Genomic DNA, 21,857 nt, shown 5'->3' on the forward strand with positions numbered 1-21,857 from the left:
TGATTTAAGGTCACCGTTATCAGAGAGTTTTCTTAAGACACTTTCCTTTTAACCAAATGTCATTTTCCTGAGTTGCTCTTCTAATAACCAAATGTAGGATATGAACTAATAATGTTCAGAGTTGAGAAATAGATTCAATCAAACTGACACAGATTGACTAGATTAAAGAAATCCATGAAGTATACTTCTCTGGATTTCTTAAATTCAGAAATTTTGCCCCTTTTATAGCCACCTTAGCCAACAGTGATTTCTTCAAGCTTTTTCTCCTTTGTCCTAGTATTACAGATCTCCATTTAAAATAAATTCACCTTGTAAAAATACCTGCATAATTATTTCTCAAGATGCTTCAAAATGTCAAATATACATATTTTATTGAAAGAGCCCGCTTCCTTTTTTTCCTTTTTGCTGTATAAAGGCAACTTCAGATGCTGACCTGAAAGAACATATGGTTGGAATCATATTCAGCAGGAGTAAACTGACTAACCTACAAAAACAGGTTGGTTAACAGCCATTTCATTGTCTTCATCAATTTTTGTTTGTTTGTTTTTAGGGTGTAAAGCATTTTCCAAACTTTATGGAGGCTTTTCTATGCTGACTCTTTCATAGGCCCTGCAGAATGTGTCTGCCTTTTTCTAGAGAGGAAGGAGCATATTGGCATACCTGCATCACTTTAAAGATTTTGTTATGAATGTTAACTTTCTTACCTTGATGCTCTTTGTTTTTCTCATTTTCAGGTAGCTTGTTTCATTTTGGTGTCAAGTACCCAGCTATATCAGATTTCATTTGCATTTCCTGTGTTCCTTTCCCCCCCTGTTTTTTTGTTTGTTGGTTGATTTTTTTTTAATTATTTTGCTGAGCAATTATAATGTTAACTAAACCAGTGTTAATATTTTTAACTATCAGGAGATGGGGGAGTAGCCCTAGATCATTCATATAATGGGGGTTCGTTTAGGGGTGCCTACATAACAAAATTAGCCCTTCAGAAGTCAAATAAAATATTGACTTTTGAATTAGGTTTTAAATTGGTCATTATTTTAACTTTCAACACCATTAAATCTTTTAAATAAATCGCATAAATTTATGTGTGCTTTATCTTTTTAACAGCATTTTATTGAATCTTAGACGCTACCAGTTGTAAAATGTGCTGTTATTTTATGTATCGCTAAAAAAATTTGCTGCCAATTAAGTTATGAATTGCATCAATTATAAAGCACATTATGAATAGAAATGTTAGCGTGTGGGGGGAAATGTGCCTTACAAGTGATTAAATATGGTGATTTGTTTTCATTTCATGTCTTAAACCACAGGCAGGGGAATTGGTAACTAGTATATAATTTGTTTCTATACTAGTTGATTTAAATACTCAGATTTTTAATCATGGTTTGCCTAGTTTTCCTTAATTGTTTTTAAGATGAGTTAAGAGAATGGTATGATGGAGAATTAACTGGGAGGAAGAGTATTAAATTATCAACTAGTATTCTTGTTTTGTTTTGGTTTTAACTAGGCCTTACAAATAATGTTTTTACATTTTCTTTATGTTGCCCTCAAATAGGTGTGTGCTCACATCGTCCAGGCTATTCGCATGGAAGCCACCAGAGTTCGTGAAGAATGGGAACATGCCATATCAAGCAAAGAAAATGCCAATTCGCAGCCCAACGATGAAGATGCCTCCTCCGATGCCTACTGCTTTGAGCTGCTCTCCATGGTGTTAGCCTTGAGTGGCTCCAACGTGGGCAGGCAGTATCTGGCCCAGCAGCTGACTCTGCTCCAGGACCTCTTTTCACTGCTCCACACCGCCTCTCCACGCGTCCAGAGACAGGTGACTGATCACACCACTTACCTGTAGGCTTATTTTGTTACTTGAAACAGTGTTAAAAATTACTCTAGCAAAGAGAATCAGGGGTTTTTGTTTGGTTATTTTTTGTTGTTATGTTTTGGTTTTTGGATTGTATTTTAACCCCATGTTTTTTCTTTTTGACTCATTGTAATGAGAATATGGAAGAACAAAATATGTTCCATTTTAGTAATGTGTTATTGTGATAAAAGAGTATTCTGCTACTGAATATCTTATTCATGAGGTATATAATGTATATAATGACCAAGTAAGAGGCGGTTTTTTTTCTTGCTGCCCTGGAGTGGTAGTTACCACTTGAGAAATTAAGTCATGTTTAAATCATTTCTCTGTCCTTCTCAAAGCTTTTGAAGTCATAGAACAGCAGCTAGACTCATTGAAAAAGATGAAAACTTTAAAACACCGATCTTTTTATTTTTAATTTTTATTTTATATTGGTGTATAGTTGATTAACAATGTTGTGTTAGTTTCAGGTATACAGCAAAGCGATTCAGTTATACATATATACGTTCTCTATTCTTTTTCAAGTTCTTTTCCCATTTAGATGATTATAGAATATTGAGGAGAGTTCCCTGTGCTGTACAGTAGGTTCTTGTTGGTTATCTGTTTTAAATATAGCAGTGTGTACATGTCAATCCCAAATCTTTAAATAGGATTCTTTTATTTTTCGTACCAGGTGACCTCCTTACTAAGACGAGTTTTGCCTGAAGTCACCCCTAATCGTCTGGCCAGCATTATAGGAGTGAAATCCCTCCCCCCAGCAGATATCAGTGATATTATTCATTCAACAGAGAAAGGAGATTGGAATAAGCTAGGTATCTTGGACATGTTTCTAGGATGCATTGCCAAAGCACTCACAGTACAGCTAAAAGCCAAAGGAACCACCATCACAGGAACAGCTGGTACCTCCGTGGGCAAAGGAGTTACAACAGTTACCCTTCCAATGATTTTCAATTCCAGGTTGGTCATTGCATATGTTTTGGTACAAAAATAGAACAGAGTAAGCTACTGTTTGAAGAATTCAGACCTTTCAAATTCCCTCTTATTTGCTTATTTACCAGAAATAGGAGCCATAAATGACTGGCCCATGTATGAAAGAGAATGCTGTGTATAATAAAAGTGTCTTTTCAAATTAGGGAGGAGGGACTTCCCAGGTGGTCCAGTGGTTTAAGACTCCGCCTTCCAACGCATGGGGCGTGGGTTCTATCCCTGGTCTGGGAACTAAGATCCCACATGCTGTGCAGCACAGCCAAAAATTTTTTTTAATTAAAAAAAATAATTAGTGGGGAAAGGAAAATCTGCTGAGTATATGATGTTAGAGTACTTCCCAAATACAAAAGAAAAAAAAACCAAACTGTAGGCCCTCACACCATTACAAAATAAATGAGATCAATTAAAGGTTTGTATATTTTTGTTTTTACACTCTAGTAGGACAAATTATAGAAGAATATTTTTGTAATCTTCAATTTGGGAAGGCGTCCTTAAATAAAACACAGAACCCAAAAGTAACAGGGGAAAAGACTCAGAGATTTGGCTACATAAAAGTGAAAATTAATTGATAGACAATACTTTTAAAATACAAACAACTGACTTGGAAAAAAATATTTAACACTTATATAGTAGGCAATGAATTATTAGTCATAATATTAGAAGAATGACTATAAATCGATGAAAACAAAAGACAAACAACTGATACAAAAATAAATGCCAAGAGTAGTCACTTCAGAGAAGAAAAGTTACAAATGCCAATAAGTAAATGAAAAGATACCTCACTGGTATTCAGAGAAATGTAGATTAAAACAATAGTAAAATATCTTTGCATTGGCATAATTATGAAGAAATAGACAGTTTTTATGACATCTAATGTAAATTGCCATAACCTTTTTGGATGTCAGTTTGATAACATATCGCTATATTTAAAATGTGTATATCCTTTGACCTACCAATTCTACTTCTGTAGAACTGTTTCTCTCAAACATGTTCATACATGTGCAGAAGGATATATATACAGGGCTGTTTGTTATAGAATTGTGTGTAACAGCAGAAGATTAGAGACATCTGGAATAATGCTAGTCAAAGAGCCAAGTCATAACATTAAGCAAATAGCACTAGAATGTAAATAAGTATATTGCGTCCTTCATCTGGATAGTCTTCCTAGGGGAAAAAAATGTGAACTGAACTAAACAGTAGTACAGTAAGTCCCCTACATACAAATGAGTTCCATCCCAAGAGCGCGTTTGTAAGTCCAGTTTGTTCGTTAAGTCCAACAAAGTTAGCCTAGGTACCCAACTAACACAAGCGGCTATATAGTACTGTACTGTAGTAGGTTTACAATACTTTTCACACAAATAATACATAAAAAACAAACACAAAAAAATAAACATTTTTAATCTTACTGGGTACAGTACCCTGAAAAGTACAGTAGTATAGTACAACAGCTGGCAGGCCTACATGGGCTGGCATCGAGTGAACAGACAAGAAGAGTTACCGACAGGAGGAGGGAGAGGAGGTGGGAGGTGGTAGAGCTGAAGGATCGTCAGCAACAGGAGACGGAGGGCAAGCTGCAATTTCACTCACGCCTGATGCTGATGGCACAGGTTCTGGTTCCTTGCTGGAACCAGATGCACGTTTGCACCTTTCAGAGTTTGTCACTTGAAGGCTTGTATGTAGGGGACTTGCTGTATGCTCAGTGATATAGTTGACATATTCTGGTGCAAGCTCTTATCTTTATGTGGACTGGTAACAAATAGTTTGTGTTCTATTGATTTAGTTTGAATAGTACTGTTCTAAAAGATGCATACAAAAATAATATGTAAACAGTGAAATATTTGAAAGGGAACACATATCAGAATAGTTACTCCCTTGGGGTTGAAGAGGTTGAATAATGTTGTCATTAATTTTCTTTTAAAATGTCCTGACTGGTTGAATCATTTTAAAAATTAAAATGCTGCATGCTGAAATAACAGTTTTCTTCTTATTCATTTGTAACTCTCACTGATTGGTTTACAAACGCTGACTTTTCTTGTAGTTATATCCGACGAGGTGAGAGTCACTGGTGGATGAAGGGCTCAACTCCTACCCAGATCTCAGAGATCATCATTAAACTCGTTAAGGATATGGCGGCAGTAAGTTCCCATCCTCCTGATCATTATGTCAGTGAAGTACAGTAGGAACCTGATTAACAAAACGAGTAGCATAATCATTCTGCTGAATTGAGAGAACATTCATGTTATTTTGCTTTGCTTACAAGGTCCATTTAGTAGGTTCACTATCTCACGATCTGTCTTTCCAGCTGGTGATAAATTTGCCCTTTGTGTAAACTATGTTCATTTCAAGCTTCCCAATTAATTTACTTGAGAATTATCACATAAGTCTTCTAAGACTTTAAAACTTAAAAAAAAAAAAGTATACTCTTTGAACCCTAAAAAAACAGCCTGAGCCCAAGAGCCTAAAGGAAAAAAAGGGCTTTTCAGAGCAAAGGTTTCTCGCTGTCTTTTAGTTCTCACAGTTTATGAATGTCCTGTACTGCTGTCTTTAGGTGTTGCTTTTGCAGGGAGATCCCGGAGTGCAGAGGAAAGGAAATTACTTCTCAGAGTGCCTGGCTCTCACTGGTTGCTCCATGTTAGTTTCCTCACATTCCATTGTATTTCCAGGAGTTCAGCCCGAGGAGGGCAGGACACTGTGGATGATAGGTTCCTGAGAGGTAGAGTAGACAGCAAGCATTTTGGAAGAGGAGGAATTGGAATGTGAACTGTCCCTTTAAAGATTGATAGCGTGTGGATATGAGACGAGTAAGGATATTCTGGGGAAATATGAAGTTCTGTCACTTTTCCCAACAGTTTGGACATTTCCTCAATCAGAGAAATGGAGAATTTTTTCCATTCTCAAATAGGCTTTCTGAGTAAATAGGCTTTTCATTGGATGAAAATATTTATGAAAGATGTTTAGGAACACTGAAACTCTCTAGAAGTAACATGTTGGTGTTCAGTAAAAATCACATTAGCAAATTAAGGTAGTTGTAATTTAAACCCATTTATGCTCTCAGGTTCCAGTAATACTCTTCTAAAGCATTTAGCTTAGCTGTATGAGCTCCGTGTCATATAACAGGGTTTCATGATCAGAATTTCTCAGTCATAGACAACCTAGTATTTGTTATGTTTTTATCTACATGTAAGATGAAATGCCCTTGAACTGTAAGAGAGGAGTATTGAGAACTTAAATTTTTATTTACTTTTCTTTTGAATCATCAAAATAGTAAGTAGAAGTTGAATTGTTCATATAGTTGTGAAGGATTTTTATATTAAAGTATGCCCCTTGATCTAAAATTCCACGAGCAAATAAATTTTCCTTTTTGGTGAGAGATGTTCAGAGAACAGAATCTGCTCCTTTGATTATACCTCTCTGGTTGTTTATTAAATTATTCTGTCCTGCTCATTAGGGTCATTTGTCAGAAGCATGGTCCCGAGTGACAAAAAATGCCATTGCAGAAACCATCATTGCCTTGACCAAGATGGAGGAAGAATTTAGATCTCCAGTGAGATGTATTGCAACAACTAGGGTAGGTTTCCTTTCATTTGGTCTATATTGTTGCATGTTCTTTTTCAGTAATAGATTTGAACAAATTTAAATCAATAAGCCAGCTTAATTTACTTTTCTAAAAAATTTATTGAAGTATAGTTGATTTATAATGTTGTGTTAATTCCTATTGTACAGCAAAGTGATTCAGTTATCTATCTATCTATCTATCTATATATATACACATTCTTTTTCATATTCTTTTCCATTATATTTCATCCCAGGACATTGAGTGTAGTTCCCTGTGCTATACAGTAGGACCTTGTTGTTTGTCAGTTCTCTGTATAATAGTTTGTATCTGCTAATCTCAAACTACCAATCCATCCCTCCCCTACCCACCTCACTCTTTTTTCTTACCAAATATTGTATTTATTGAAAAAGTATGAAGGGCTTTTTTGAATTATAAGCTAAGCCTGGTAATTTTTAATGTTCACTGTTATGTGTTCTTTATCACTTGTTTTTGTTATTATTTAGGGAGCTAAGGATATACTCATTAAAAAAAGCTAAATTACCTATATGTAAGTGTACTGTCTTTCTGATGATGTGTTTACTGTTAATTTTAGTGTCAGCATGACGTTGTGATAGACTGAAGGTCCTTTAAAGGCAAGGCCCCTGCCTACTCCTTCTGTAATAACTCAGTTGTCCTAAAATAGAGTCCTGTAGCCTACTTACTGAATGTGTAGGCCTTACTTTTCAAAAGCAGAAAGTGTGTGCCCAGGGCACAATGGGGCAGAATCTCTTAGGAAGTGAGATTGCATCCTTCAGATGAGATGCAATCTATTGTAAATTTTAATCTACCAAATTTTATGTCCCATATACTTCCAAAAGAGATTTGAGATTTCCTTGAAGCAGGGCAGTTGTGACAGCGTTAGGAAGAAGTCAAAGCTGGTAGAAATTGCTTAAGTTAATCCTCAGAAATCTGAAAAAGAAGATACATTTTATCTCCCTTGGGCAGAAAAAGCCAGTTTATGCCATGTTGCCAGTGACTGTGCCTCTGAAGCACAGCTCTGACAGTCACCCTTTCCCACCACGTATACGCTGCACTCATTCTTCAGTCGGCTCTCCCCTTTCTCCTTGCATAACTTTTTCTTCTGGCTTCTCTTTTCCTATTTTATTTCCCCCTTACTCTTCATGTCCAGTGATGCTCACATGCACTTCTCAGAGTTGAGACAGTTAAGTATTATTTTCTGTTTTTCAGTAATGAAGAAATATGTTATTCTATGTAAAAATGAAGCTTGCTCTTTAAGCCTCAGAAAGTTTTAAAGTATTTTTGAGGGCAATTTTCTAACGCTTGTAAGATGTTTACTTATTTCTGACAGAGTGTACCCAGCATAGAGCTAGACTGTTAGAGGCATAGAGATTTCCTTGGAATGTAATGCCTCAGGCAGATATTAGTTGGAAAATGTGTAGAAGGCATTGGTATATTAAATATGTAAATTTATGTATTGATATGTTGTTTACATATCAGAATAATAAAGGTTAATTTTATGTGTCAGGTAGACAACAGAATGGTTCATCAGAGCAACAGTCATTTACTCAGTATGTGTTTGAGTGCCTACTCTGTGCATGGCACACACAGTAGAGGGCATGGGTACCTGGTACCACACCAGGAAGACTTGAGTGCCACTGGGGATCTACGTCTTTTCAAGTCCAGCTAGCCTTCACTGAGCTGTGGCGGTGGGTGCTCTGTAAGGCGTAACCCCACGTTCTGTAGTGTAACAGCCTTTCCCTTCGGCAGCTCTGGCTTGCTCTGGCGTCGCTGTGTGTTCTCGACCAGGACCACGTGGATCGCCTCTCCTCAGGGAGGTGGATGGGAAAGGATGGACAACAAAAACAAATGGTAAGATCAGAGTTATTTTATAAAAATTTAGCTTGTTTTTCTTTACAGTAAGCTTTGGTTTAGCTTTAAAAAAAAAGGACTCTAGGGGCTTCCCTGGTGGCACAATTGTTGAGAGTCCGCCTGCCGATGCAGGGGACGCGGGTTCGTGCCCTGGTCCGGGAAGATCCCACATGCCGCGGAGCGGCTGGGCCCCTGGGCCATGGCCACTGAGCCTGCGCGTCCTGTGCTCCGCAACGGGAGAGGCTGCAACAGTGAGAGGCCCGCGTACCGCAAAAAGAAAAAAAAAAAAAAAAAGGACTTCACGTGTCAAAATACACAGTTAGCGGAACTCTTGAAAAATTGTGTCACACTGCCCAAGTTCATCTCACAAGTCTATTTCACTTAGGGTTCCCTCTTCATAGTATATTAGGGGATTTAATTACATTAAAAAACTGTTCCCTTCTTCTCTGAGTCATGTTTGCATCATATCAAAGTTTGGTTTTAGCCAGACTCTGATTCTATATCTAGATTTTGTACTAAAATGTAATCGGTTTTATGATAAGAAGGAAATAAAGTAGTAAGAGAACAACATGATATACCATTTATTCACAGATGTACTTAAAGTGGGTTTGATAAGTATCCCTCGCTTCACTGGAAGGAAAAACTTTATACAGGCCCTTGCAGCATTTTCTTTTTAACATCCAAGTTTCAAAAATGCATTATTTATTAATTTAGCATACAGAATGTTTGAATATAATGGGAGAAATTTTCTTAAGTCGCTAAGAAAAGTATACATGTTTATTTTGTTAATCATTGAATGCCCATAGCGCATTTAATCATTGATTTGGGGATTTTGAGGCCTTTTTTTTAATATGTATAAATTTTATTTATTTATTTATTTATTTTTGGCTGCATTGGGTCTTCGTTGCAGTGCGCAGGCTTCTCACTGCGGTGGCTTCTCTTGTTGCGGAGCACGGGCTCTAGGTGTGCGGGCTTCAGTAGTTGTGTGGCACACGGGCTTAGTTGCTCTGCGGCATGCGGGATCTCCCCAGACCAGGGCTCGAACCCGTGTCCACTGCATTGGCAGGCGGGCTCTTAACCACTGTGCCACCACCAGGGAAGCCCGAGGGCTTTTATAGTTAAGTACACTTGCCATAATTCTTGTTTAATGTTCAGATTTTAAATTCTTATTTGAGTTCAGAGTAACAGTCTGTTCCTGTTGTAAATAAATCACATTCAATTTGTATGAGTATTTAAGACTTTCTTGTTAATCTTTTGTAACGTATGGAAATGTCCTGTTCTAGCCTATGTGTGATAACCATGATGACGGTGAAACTGCAGCAATCATTTTGTGCAACGTATGTGGAAACTTATGTACTGACTGTGACAGATTCCTTCATCTTCATCGGCGAACCAAAACTCATCAAAGACAGGTGAAAATTTCTGCATTTACATGCAGAATAGTATCTGTAACATAAAATATATTCAGTAAGAAATAAATGTGGGAAGGAGACTTGGTGTAATGGGAGAAAAATGAACCTTGGAATCAAAGACCCTGGTGGAGTTCCCAGCTGTCTCATTTACCAGCTGTGTAAATCAAGCATGTTGTTTAACCTCTGAGACTTGGTTTCCACATTTATAAAAATGGGGCTGTTGTGAAGATTAAAGAGAAGACTAGAAATATCTGGAATTTCTTAGACTGCTTAATAAATAAAAGCCGTTTTCATTATTGAATAATTAAAATTTATACTTCTTTCAGAGTGATATATTTTCCCCTTTTCTTTAATGATACAATAGGTCTTCAAAGAAGAAGAAGAAGCTATAAAGGTTGACCTTCATGAAGGTTGTGGTAGAACCAAATTGTTTTGGTTGATGGCACTAGCAGATTCTAAAACCATGAAGGCAATGGTGGAATTCCGAGAACACACAGGTAAAAGGATTTAAGAGTGAACCGTGCCTGACAAATAGATTGAACCATCCCTACTGATTACGATTAAACTAGATGTTTAATTTAATTATTTAATGTGAATAATTTTGAGTGTTTTCTATTAAGTGATGATGAGATCATTGATCACTGTATTTTTATATATACTAGACAGTGTTCAGTGTTCTATTGTAGAACATTAGATTAAAAGTCGGGAAAGTTGGTTTGCCATGAACTAGCTGTGTGACCTTGGGCAAGTCGTTTTATCTCCAAAATATGCATTTTTCATTTTGATTTTTTTTCTAAAGTCTGGTGTATTCCCAGCTTAAAGGTACATTGAATCTTACAGATTCTCAATTTTCAGCACCTCTGTAGTCTGCCGTTTATCTGACACAAATTTCTGATTTTGGTGTTAGATGTAAATCTGACAAATTTAAATATGAATAACTTTTCATGCTGCAAGAGCATGGTCTTTTCTTTTCTCACAGCTGATTTTTTTTTCTCCTATTTTCCCTCCATACCATATTACATTAATGAATGTTCTAGTGTTTGAACCATCATTGTATTTATGACCTAAACTATCCTTTTTAAAAAAGCATTTTCTGTAAATATTGCTAAGTTCACTTATCATATTTAGAATTTTGTACCTGTGTTTTAAAATGAGCTTGGTCTGTGTTTTTCAAATCTTGTTCTTTTTCCTTTTGTTCTTTGTTTTATTGATTCCATTCCTCCTTTAACTATTTCAAACATATTTAAATTCCTTTTGAAATGTTTCTATTATCTTTAGTTCCCTGGGTGGGAATTCTTCTGTTATTCACGTTTCATATTCTCTGCTGATAGGTTTTCTCCTATACCTTGTAATGTTGTCATTGGGAAAGGTACCTAATGATTTCCCTTTCTTCTATGTATCTTTATTTAATTTTTGTTGTTATATTTTGTCTGGCATTGTGCTTTTGTGATGAGGGGGCTTACCATAGCTGCTCGACCTGCTGTCTTAACTAGAGGCCTAGTCGGTTTCTGTGTACTGAAGAAGTATAAATAAATCAGTTAATAATTTATTTGGCTTCAGGTAGCTCTTTAGTCTCTTATCCTTTTTTGTGTTTGATTATCTACTTTATAATTAGGGCAGCTTACAACCCTTCAGCTGCAAAACTGCCGGGCTGATTTCTCAGTGATAGCAACTGATACATATCCCTGCTTGCTTGATTTGTTTTCTTCAGTTAGTTATATTAAAATATGTAGAAAACATACACTTAAGGAGGACTTTCCTTTTCTGCTTGAACCTAGGTAAACCCACCACAAGTAGCTCGGAAGCATGCCGTTTCTGTGGTTCCAGGAGTGGAACAGAGTTGTCTGCTGTTGGCAGTGTTTGTTCTGATGCAGATTGCCAGGTGCGTGTATAGTTAGTTAGGCCATCATGTAAGGAGTAGCATGTGTTCCCTCATGACACCTTCACTTCATATAAATAGGACTCTGAGCTCAGCATCACTTTTGTTTTCTAAATTAGTGTATTACCCATGTCAAGAGTTAAATGCTTTATCAAAGCTGGAGAATGGATCAGTTAAAGCTCTCAAACCCAAATCAGTCTCTTGTGTGTATTTCCCAACTACCACCATCATATATATTTAACATTTACTTCTGTGCTAGAAGCAGATAAAAATCTGTGGGCTGCCTTTCTTTGCTTGTTACACATTTTATTCACTTGTTTCCTTAAAGTTGTTTATGCATGAACATCTGTACACATTCCATGCTATCCAAATATTTTTGATTCCTCAATTTAGTTAACAAGAATTTGGATAGTGTCCAGATAGTGAAGGATACCTGTATTTTTTTTAATCCCCAGTTTGGTGAGAGGTAGGTGGTGATTGGATGATTATATGTCAGGAATTTTTTTTGCTTCATGGCTATGCATGATAACAAATAGATTAAAATCGCAGCTCACTTTTTAATCAGCATTCCCTTTAATGTGGAGTGAAATTTTTTTAAATCACATTAGACTTTGTTAATAATCCTAAGTTATATGCAAACAAAGAATAAAAATTACTTTGTGGTTACTTAGCCTTATATCTATTTCCCGGGGGAAAGTACCTTGGAAAATTAATATAATGGATGTAATTACCAGGATGTGTGCCTTTTTTGATACTTTCTGTGCCGTTGTAATTCATCTTTAACAGGAATATGCTAAGGTAGCCTGTAGCAAGACGCATCCTTGTGGCCATCCATGCGGAGGTGTTAAAAACGAAGAGCGCTGTCTGCCCTGTCTACACGGCTGTGATAAAAATGCCGTAACCCTGAAGCAGGACGCTGACGACATGTGCATGATCTGTTTCACAGAAGCGCTCTCCGCGGCACCGGCCATTCAGGTTGTCTCCGCTTTTAACGTGTTAAGTGTGCCTAGATTTTTCAATAGGAAATATAAATATACATGTCAAATAAACAAACGACTGAATCTTTCTTATACCATTGGGAGAAAATATCCCACTAATATCCCCCAGTTTATTACAGAGCAAATGCTGTCTCTTTATGTTCTGTCTCCATTTTGTGCAGTGAGCTTTAATCTGTGATTTGTGTAAGCCTATATAATAATTGAAAGTATAAAATGTTCATAAGGGAGAAAAGAAATAGATTATCCAGTAGCTTCTCTCTTCTTAATTTCCAGAATCCAGCATGGCCTTTTGTAGCATTATGTAATTGATCTATGCATGATACATACCTCTATATATAATATATATACATATATCTATTATGTTAGTAATATTATAGAAGTTACAATTTGCTAAATAAGTTTTTTTTAACATTTACTGGTTGTTTGTTTATATTTCCAGTTCTTGTGATTCCAAGACAATAAATATTCTCAAAAATAAATTTTAAATCTTTAAATCAGTAGTTTCCTTTTCTTCCTGTGAGACACAAAATTGAATAATTTCACATTTCTCCCTAGCCCAGCTTACTCTCTCTATAAGGTGGCGTTAATATATGAATGGTAAAAATTGGGAGAAGCTGAAGATCTCGTTCATAATGTCACATGAATAATAGAGAAGTGCCGAAGTTTCAGTGTACTGAATTTCTAGATTTTTCTCTTACCTGCCCTAAGTAGCACCTTACATTGACTAATCTGCCAGTTACTCGTGTTTGTTGTTATTACATTTGCTTATATCCTTCTCTTTTCTTTATTTAAGCTGGATTGTAGTCACATATTCCACTTACAGTGCTGTCGACGAGTTTTGGAAAACAGATGGCTTGGTCCAAGGATAACATTTGGATTTATATCTTGTCCCATTTGCAAGGTATGGAAAGAATCGGAAATTATCTGCTTTCTATTAATTTTCATCTTTGTCTTCATCTTTCATCTTTCAAAATAAACATGGCAGCATCTCTCAGTGTCCTTCTTAGTCTACTTTTTACCACCAGCCCCCATCAGTTTCTGCTCTCTTCACCCAGGTAGTACCTGAGAATAAGATCTTTCTATTATACTACATTTCAAGACATTAATTGTCCATTAAAAGCTGATTAAATTAAACTGTTGCATCAGAAAATTCATTTAGATATCATCATGCATTGAAGGGCACGCATCACTGCTTTGAGACCCGCTGAGAGTTCAGTCCATGTGACTTGTCAGTGGGTGACTACCAAAAAGAAGAATGAGCCTGTGGTGCTTGTAGGTACTGATACCTGCCGTGAAAGAGTGAAACCTGAACTTTTTAAAGTGCCATTAGGACAGATTCTTTAGAGCTCAGGTAAAATAAGGAGAAAATTCTTGACATTTTGACACGTCCCTGCAAAGATAGGAACCAAAGCAGCAGGTTATTTTGGCAAGCTAATGATGTTTAACAAAAAACTTTTGTTTAAGAATGTACTGCCAGACTGGTGTTTAGGGTATAACATGGACTTAGCACAGTCATTGCTTAGACTGAGCAATATTCAAAAAGATGATAGGATTTTCTCTCCCTTCTCATTTGTTGCCACAAAGAAAAGTCACATTCAGGAAATGATAGATGAGAGTGATACAGAAAATACTACTTGTTCATTTCTATTATCTAACATTCTGCCCCACCCCCAAGGAACCAAAAACACACACAGAGGGATATTTGTGGCAGCAGGGTAACCCTTTATTCCCAGAACAGCTAAGGCAGCAGGAGATATATTTCATACTCAGGAATATGAAGCTAATCAAATGGAATTTTCGTGTTCTGTGCCCCACTTGCCGCCACTTTCCCTGCTCTTGGGAAACTATAGGCTTGTGAGGACTTTACAGGATTATTTTTAAATGGCATTTTATTTAGGAAATGTTTGGTTATCTCCTGTCCTAGCACGGTGCTTGGCACTTAGGTGAATACTAAGTGTTTGTTGAATTAATAAATAAATGATTCTGTTAAAGAATGTTCATTTTTCAAAATTGCAGAACAAAATAAATCATATTGTGTTAAAAGACCTGCTTGATCCTATAAAAGAGCTCTATGAGGATGTCAGAAGAAAAGCCCTAATGAGATTGGAATATGAAGGTCTGCATAAGAGCGAAGCTATCACAACCCCTGGTGTGAGATTTTATAATGACCCCGCTGGCTATGCCATGAATAGATATGCATATTATGTCTGCTACAAATGCAGAAAGGTATGCTGTTAATCATATTACGAATTATTAAGATTACCTGTGTGATTAAGAAGTTGAATAGTATAGTGATGTCTAATTATTCTTACGTTTTAAGTCTAAAGTTAAAAATGAGAAAGTTCCGTGCTGTGCTTCAAGTAGAATTTATTTCCTTAATTTGTTTTGGGGCGCTTTTTTTTTTTAACATATACAGACTATTTCCAAAACAAACATGAGGTGTTTCACTACACAAGCTGTTTCCCATCAGCAATCCCCTCTTGTTTTCCAAATCCAGTTGGCTCTGGAATAAACTTCTTTTGCTTAACTCTTTTGACCATTCCCTTCTTAAAATTCTTACCTCCTTGGCTCCCAGGACAAGACTCTCTTTGGTATCTTCCTTCCTTTCTGGTCACTTGTCTTTACCCCCCTCACAGAGTTCCTTTTTATTCATCTACTCCTTACATATTTGTTTCCCCAGCCCTCCATTCTTGCCTGATCATACCTCCTCACCTTTGGTGACCTGTATACCCATGCCTTTGCCTACCACCTGTATTGTTCCGACCCTCCAAAATTTTTGAGATTTGGATACAAATACCCAACTGTCTACCAGACATTTAGATTTCTCACAGATACTTCTGACTCTCTCAATCTCCAGTCTGTATTAACAAATGAACAAAGTCAATTCTACCTCCAGATCTCTCTTGAGTTATTTTTTCTTTCTAGTATTATATGTTTAGCAACCCTAATCATTTTCTTTGGTAATTATTAGTAGCCTTCTTACTGGGCTTCTTGTGTGGAGCCCCTAACCTCTCCAGTTCCATGCTTTACACTTACAATTCCACTAGCAGATGAACATTTCTAGATCCCAGATCTGATCGTGTCACTGTTCAGCTTCTAATCCTGTGGCCCCTCCACCTCTCTAGTCTCATCTCCCAGCATGCCACCACTTGTGCCCCGTGCAACGGAACACGGAACAACTTGCAGTGCCCCAAACTGGGCCGTGTTGGCTCACTCACCCACACCTCCACGCCGTCGCCCGGGCTCTTCTGTCCATGGAATGCTCTTCTCTGCCTCCTACGCTGCATCTTACTCTCACTTGTCACCCACGCACACGCACACACTCATAGGCACGGCCAGGTCTGTGCAATCACACTTCCGGATTCGGCTCCGGTTTCGCCTCCTCTGCAGCGTGCCCCAACCTCCCCACCACCGCCACGCCATTTTGACATCTCGCATACGTCCGTCTAAGCGCTCATTATTCTGCATTAACGGTGACTGGTTCACGTGTCTCTGTCCCCCTTGATAAGTTCCATGAGGACGAAGACTATGTTTCTTAAGTTCTCTATCTCTAGTACTTGGCACTTATTAGACACTAAGTTAATTGGAGAATGAATAAATGAAGGAATCAATATATGAAAGATGCATAGTCTCCCGAAGTAACAGAAAGAAAATACAGATAATGAATGGAAGGCTAAGTAGATAGATGGTAGCCAGAAAGGCAGACAAATACACACACCCAAGGAAAAACCAATGGTGTACATTTGTGAAACTTGAATTGTTACAAATAATAAAATACTATTTCTTCTGTGTGTTTAATGTACTGAACCTCATAAATGAATACTGCGCTACCACACAGATGACAGTCAGATGTCCAGGAAGCCACGCAGGGAATCTAGAAAAATAAAACAGCTGGAATAGGCCCCCAGGACAAATGAAATACTTCTGAGGCCTGATTTAGCTGGTGGATGACCATTTATAGCCTCTTTATCAATGAAGCCTGTCTTTCATCTTGTTTTTCCAGTACAAATAATAGATTTCTACTGACTCATTTATACCCAATTATGGATATAGTTTTTTTGTCTATGAGACATGTTATATATGCAGAATGCCCCAGTTATGATTGGTCTAATTTATTTTGTGCCCAGAGCAAATAGAGAGGAATTACCCATGATGATAACTTCATATATTCAAGTATCTGTATTAGATACTGTTGAGTTCCTCCATGTAGTGCAGCTCTGTAAGTATGAGCAATGTCCTGAACAGAATATCCAAATTTGCCTTTCCTTTTTAAACATTTTTATATGATCAAAATTGATTTTTTTTCTTTCCCATTAGCCTCAGGATTATAATTTTATACTAATATTTATTTTAGGCATTTATTTAGAATAGTAGGGGGGAATATGTTATTTCATATTTCAAAAAGAGAAAAACTATTCAAACTTGGCCCTGGAAAATCATAGCTTCTCTTTACTACTTAATATCCTATTCTTGATATTTATTTGGAATATTATACATTCTTTTGTTATTTTGCTTTGACAGTACAATGTCTGAACTTTCTACTGTAAGTATGAATGCATTCCAGAACTGAAGTAGCTTTATTTCATACCCTGATCTATTTCTTACAGGCAGCAATATGGGTATCCACTTGGCATTACAAGGGAATGTCAATAGACAATAGTATTTCCTGAGACCTCTCGATCTCACTTCCATTGCACCCACACTGAACCTCCCATGGCAGAGTTTTCTGTTTCCTGCTGTGATCTGAATGCATTCCCTCCTTAGGCATATTTCGGTGGTGAAGCTCGTTGCGATGCTGAGGCTGGACAGGGAGATGATTATGATCCCAGAGAGCTCATTTGCGGTGCCTGTTCTGATGTGTCCAGGGCTCAGGTGGGCAGAACATTTTATTAGAAAGGACAGTTTAGAAATGTTAAGCTTCTATGTTTTTAAGATAATAATATAACGAATATGATGGGGATAGTATAGTACATTTTTTTTCCCCAGTGCTTTCTGATGTTTGTAGGGCAGTGTATAATTTTCCAGATCATTTTGTATATATTATTTCTTTTGGATGGTATTTGCATTTTATAATTTTGTCTCCCATAAGATAATCACCATATTTCAACAAGTAATAAATTTACTTACTTCATTTTCTTAAACCTGCAGTCACACTTTTAGGTTTTTCCGTCTTCAGTGAAATCTTAATAATACATCTATGAGATTGAGAGATAGAAGAAATATTATTAATTTTTCAATTTGGCTGACCAAGAAACATTCACAAGGAAATTAAATGGCTAGCTTATTAAATAACATTGGTTATTATGGAGCTGGGATTTAAATTTGGGGCTTCGTCCAAACCTTTTGGGCCAAGCCACACATTTATTCAATATTTTAATGTGTGTATCATCAGTTTTTCAGTCAGTTTTGAGAGCTGTGTGTACTCTCAAAATATGAATCACTGAGTTAAGTGTATGGTTTTCTTAGGTATCGTTGAAATAGACTTGCCATAATCTTGTATTTATTTTCTTTTGCTGTAGATGTGTCCGAAACATGGCACAGACTTTTTGGAATATAAATGTCGCTACTGCTGTTCAGTGGCAGTCTTTTTCTGTTTTGGAACAACACATTTTTGTAATGCTTGTCATGATGATTTTCAGAGAATGACCAGCATTCCTAAGGAAGAACTACCACACTGTCCTGCAGGTATGCTTTTAATATTCATAAATATGGCTATAATGTATATGGTATCTCGTTTTGTTTAATGATCACATGAGAACACTTTGTTTCAAGTGGCAGAGACCCAGTTCAAACTATCCTAAAGAAACAAAGGGAATTCCTCGGCCCTTGTAAGCGTCTGACTTTCTGAGTGGAGTAAAAAGTAAGATGACCATCATGAACGAGGGGCTCAAAGCTGTAAGAAGCAATTGTGTGGGGACTGAGAAGGAAGTCAGCTAAGGATTAGTAGAAGGATAGCTGCTCAGCACTAAAGGGCCCTGAGAAGTTTGAAATTATAAATTGATAATAGAACCATTTAAAAGGATTTCGTGATTTTTTTTTTTTTTTTTTGGTCACACATCTGCCTTTATTGTGAGCAGCTATGATATTTTTTAAGAAGCCTGGAACCAGCACCATAAAATGGACAAGTGATTTGATCTAGAATGGCTGGGAATGGGCAGCATAGTGAGCATCAGAAAGCCAAGGGAATTAAAGAAGCCACTGAGAATACAGGAGAGATGATTGTCTATGGAGGTCAGGCTGAGAAAAAGTGAATATGAAACCAAAAAGAGACAAAATTGGAAGAGGTCAGGAGGCTGGTGATCACAGTGGGGTGGCATACCAGGCTTAACAGAAGTGAGAAGAGTGGAAGGAGAGGTAAATGTGACCACAGAAGAGACAGATCTGAAACGAGTGGAAATACATGCAAGAGCACATACACCACAGTGTACAACGTTGTTAAAGCTGGGAAACACACAGTCTCATCCATTGCTTACCAGAGTGCAAATGGCAGAACCCTGTGGTGCCTCTCAAAATTGCCAATATACCTACCCTTCAACAATCCCACTTCCGGGGATATACCCACATATGTGAGAAAAATAAAAAAGAGCAGATATGAAGGTTATCCATTGCATAATTGTTTATAATAATACAAGTTTGTAAACAATGCAAGTATCCAGTAAGAGGTTGGTTAAACACTCAGTACTACACACTATTAAAAAGGAAGGTGACTGAGGATGGAGTTTCTATGTACTAATATGGAAAGATCTATAGCAGATACTGTTAAATGAAAAATCAAGTTACTGAACAGTGTGTGTAGTATGCCACCTTTTGTAAGAAAGGGGGAAATGAGAATATATACTCATATGCATTTAAAAAAACCACTGGGGAGATTGACAAGAAACTAATAAAACTGATTAACTATTGGGGAAAACAGGGAAAAATGGGATAAAAATGGGGGGAAGGTGACTTCTTTTTGTATGTAATTTTTTTTAACATTTTGATTTTTAAACCGTGTAAAGTATATTATCTATTCAAAAACAAGGATACTAAGATACATAGGGTTTTTTTTAAGTACGGCTACTCTTTTCTATTTGCTCATCTCAAGTAAAATTTGTTATACTATTCTTCCTCCACTTCCTTTACAGTAGAAGTACTTTAGGACTTTTCAAGAAGCTTTAAAGAAGCAAGATGAGAATAACGTGAGGCTAGAGTGTTTAGGAAAATGGCCAGAATAGAGGCGTGAGCCAGGACGAGCAGGAGGAGGGTGGTGAGCTGGAGGCCAGCGAAGGAAGGGAGCGAAAAGGGGGCGGTGTTGTATGGATGAGGACAAGAGTCCAGATTAAGAAGTTGAAGGAGATAATCCTTCTGGCCTGGGATAGGGACCCTATCCCTTCCTGCTGCATGTATGTGGTACGCTGAATTTTTTATAGTGAATGTTTTTGTTTTTGTGGTTAGAAGAAAATAATTTTTTAATTTTATATTTGCATAACTACAGTCACATTATTTCTCTAAGTAACTTACAGGTGATTAATATTTACATTAGGTTTGTATGTGTTGTGTGTTTTAATTATATTTTTTTGCCTCCTTCAAAATTTATACAGGTCCCAAAGGCAAACAATTAGAAGGAACTGAATGTCCTCTCCATGTTGTGCATCCACCCACTGGAGAAGAGTTTGCCCTGGGTTGTGGAGTGTGCAGAAATGCTCACACTTTTTAGAACACTCAGATTCCTTTGTCTACAGAGAGAAAAGATACCTTCATCCCCCCAGGCAGATGTGGTGAAGTTTAAACTCTGCTCAGGATAAAGATGGGACCATTTTTACATCCATGAAAATGAACCATTCACAGTGCAAGAAGGATGCCAAATACCATGTACATAATTCTTGCTATGGAAAGTTTCCCTATTATTTCAGTTTATCTTCTTTTGAACCAAGACATGAAACTTGTGAGGTGTTTGCATGTGGCCATTATCGTCATTGGCCTGTGAAGCATTGGACATTTATAGATAATTGATATCAAAGAATTGCCATGCCCACGGACTAAGAATGATGCTTTCAAGCAAAAGAGAAAAATTATCATTGTTTATTGTATACTGCCTTTTTGTAATCCTGTACAATTGCATCACGGGTGGGGATAAAAAGAGGAATATTCTGGTTTATTTCCTAGACTGTTATTTAAAAAAAAAAAAAAATGTGTTAGGACGGCATATAAATGTAATAAGTATCACACTGTATATAAAGATATCAATGTTTGTCCTGTATAAGAATTACTAAATTACAAATGCAGTTTCATTTAAACTTCTAGGTTAAGTTTGAGCCTGAAATTTTAATGAAGTGCAATACTGAGTGTGCCTCATTATCTTGCAGCTGTAAACATATTGGAATGTACATGTCAATAAACCACTGTACATTTTTATACAGTGATAAAGTCTAACAAGTGTGTAAGGTGTTGGCTTGAGAAACAAAATTTAAATACCTAAGGTCTAAAACTCCGTCCAATTTTCCTTGGAAAGAAATTTACTAACATAGCACAATCATAACCTTCAAAACTGTTTGTTAGGGAAAATAAGAGTAGTAATGAAGTACAATGTTGGAATCTTAACACTGGAGAGATGGATAGATAGATATTCATAAACAGACATATGCGAAAGATAGAAGAAAATATTTAGGAAATTCAACAACCTCCACCTTATTAACCAGCACTTTTTTCAACATGTATAACAGTCAACAGAATCACTAGTCTTTTCTTTATCTATTACAGACTGTGTGTTTTAGTGGATGTTTTTTACAGTTGACTCATGAAATTGACGCACTGTTGACTTATGATGAGTCATAAACCAGATTATATTTATTTCATGAGGCAGACTGATCAAAAGTTCTGATCAGTTTTGTTCTAAATTCCCACTGTTGAAAATAGGTCATTTGTCAATAACTATTTTTTTTTTTTTTTCGGTACGCGGGCCTCTCACTGTTGTGGCCTCTCCCGTTGCGGAGCACAGGCTCCGGACGCGCAGGCTCAGCGGCCATGGCTCACGGGCCCAACCGCTCCGCGGCATGTGGGATCTTCCTGGACCGGGTCACGAACCCGCGTCCCCTGCATCGGCAGGCGGACTCTCAACCACTGCACCACCAGGGAAGCCCCAATAACCATTATTTTAATGACTTTGTTAAGCATTTGTGAGAAATTTAAAATAATCTTTGCCTTGAAGGAACTTAAAATATAAAGAAAAGATCTAGCCTGAGCACAGATAACTATTTAGAGAATCTTCTAATAAATTGCATAAAAATGTCCACACCAAATGCTTCAGGGTTTAGGAAAGATG

General features: G+C 37.0%; 1 protein-coding gene across 7 annotated transcripts in view; it reads left to right on the top strand.

Annotated features, from left to right (window-relative positions):
- Positions 1–20,968, top strand: part of MYCBP2 (MYC binding protein 2) — a 276,011-nt gene extending 255,043 nt beyond the window's left edge. For 5 of the 7 annotated variants that reach the window (XM_029210307.1, XM_029210310.1, XM_029210308.1 and 2 more), the window contains 15 exons: positions 416–496; positions 1,553–1,819; positions 2,529–2,812; positions 4,881–4,977; positions 6,291–6,410; positions 8,166–8,267; positions 9,551–9,679; positions 10,044–10,176; positions 11,458–11,561; positions 12,345–12,533; positions 13,350–13,457; positions 14,573–14,782; positions 17,321–17,428; positions 18,076–18,241; positions 20,137–20,599. In XM_029210307.1, coding sequence (XP_029066140.1) covers positions 416–496; positions 1,553–1,819; positions 2,529–2,812; positions 4,881–4,977; positions 6,291–6,410; positions 8,166–8,267; positions 9,551–9,679; positions 10,044–10,176; positions 11,458–11,561; positions 12,345–12,533; positions 13,350–13,457; positions 14,573–14,782; positions 17,321–17,428; positions 18,076–18,241; positions 20,137–20,252 — 2,214 coding nt within the window. In that variant the 3' untranslated portion in view covers positions 20,253–20,599. Of the gene's footprint in view, positions 1–415; positions 497–1,552; positions 1,820–2,528; positions 2,813–4,880; positions 4,978–6,290; positions 6,411–8,165; positions 8,268–9,550; positions 9,680–10,043; positions 10,177–11,457; positions 11,562–12,344; positions 12,534–13,349; positions 13,458–14,572; positions 14,783–17,320; positions 17,429–18,075; positions 18,242–20,136 lie in introns of all 7 variants that reach the window. The other 2 variants (XM_029210306.1, XM_029210309.1) reach the window with 2 other exon arrangements.
- Positions 20,969–21,857: the final 889 nt, after the last annotated feature.

This window comes from Monodon monoceros, unplaced genomic scaffold (assembly GCF_005190385.1).
Source record: "Monodon monoceros isolate NGI ecotype Baffin Bay Population unplaced genomic scaffold, NGI_Narwhal_1 Super_Scaffold_8, whole genome shotgun sequence".
Classification (NCBI taxonomy): domain Eukaryota; kingdom Metazoa; phylum Chordata; class Mammalia; order Artiodactyla; family Monodontidae; genus Monodon; species Monodon monoceros.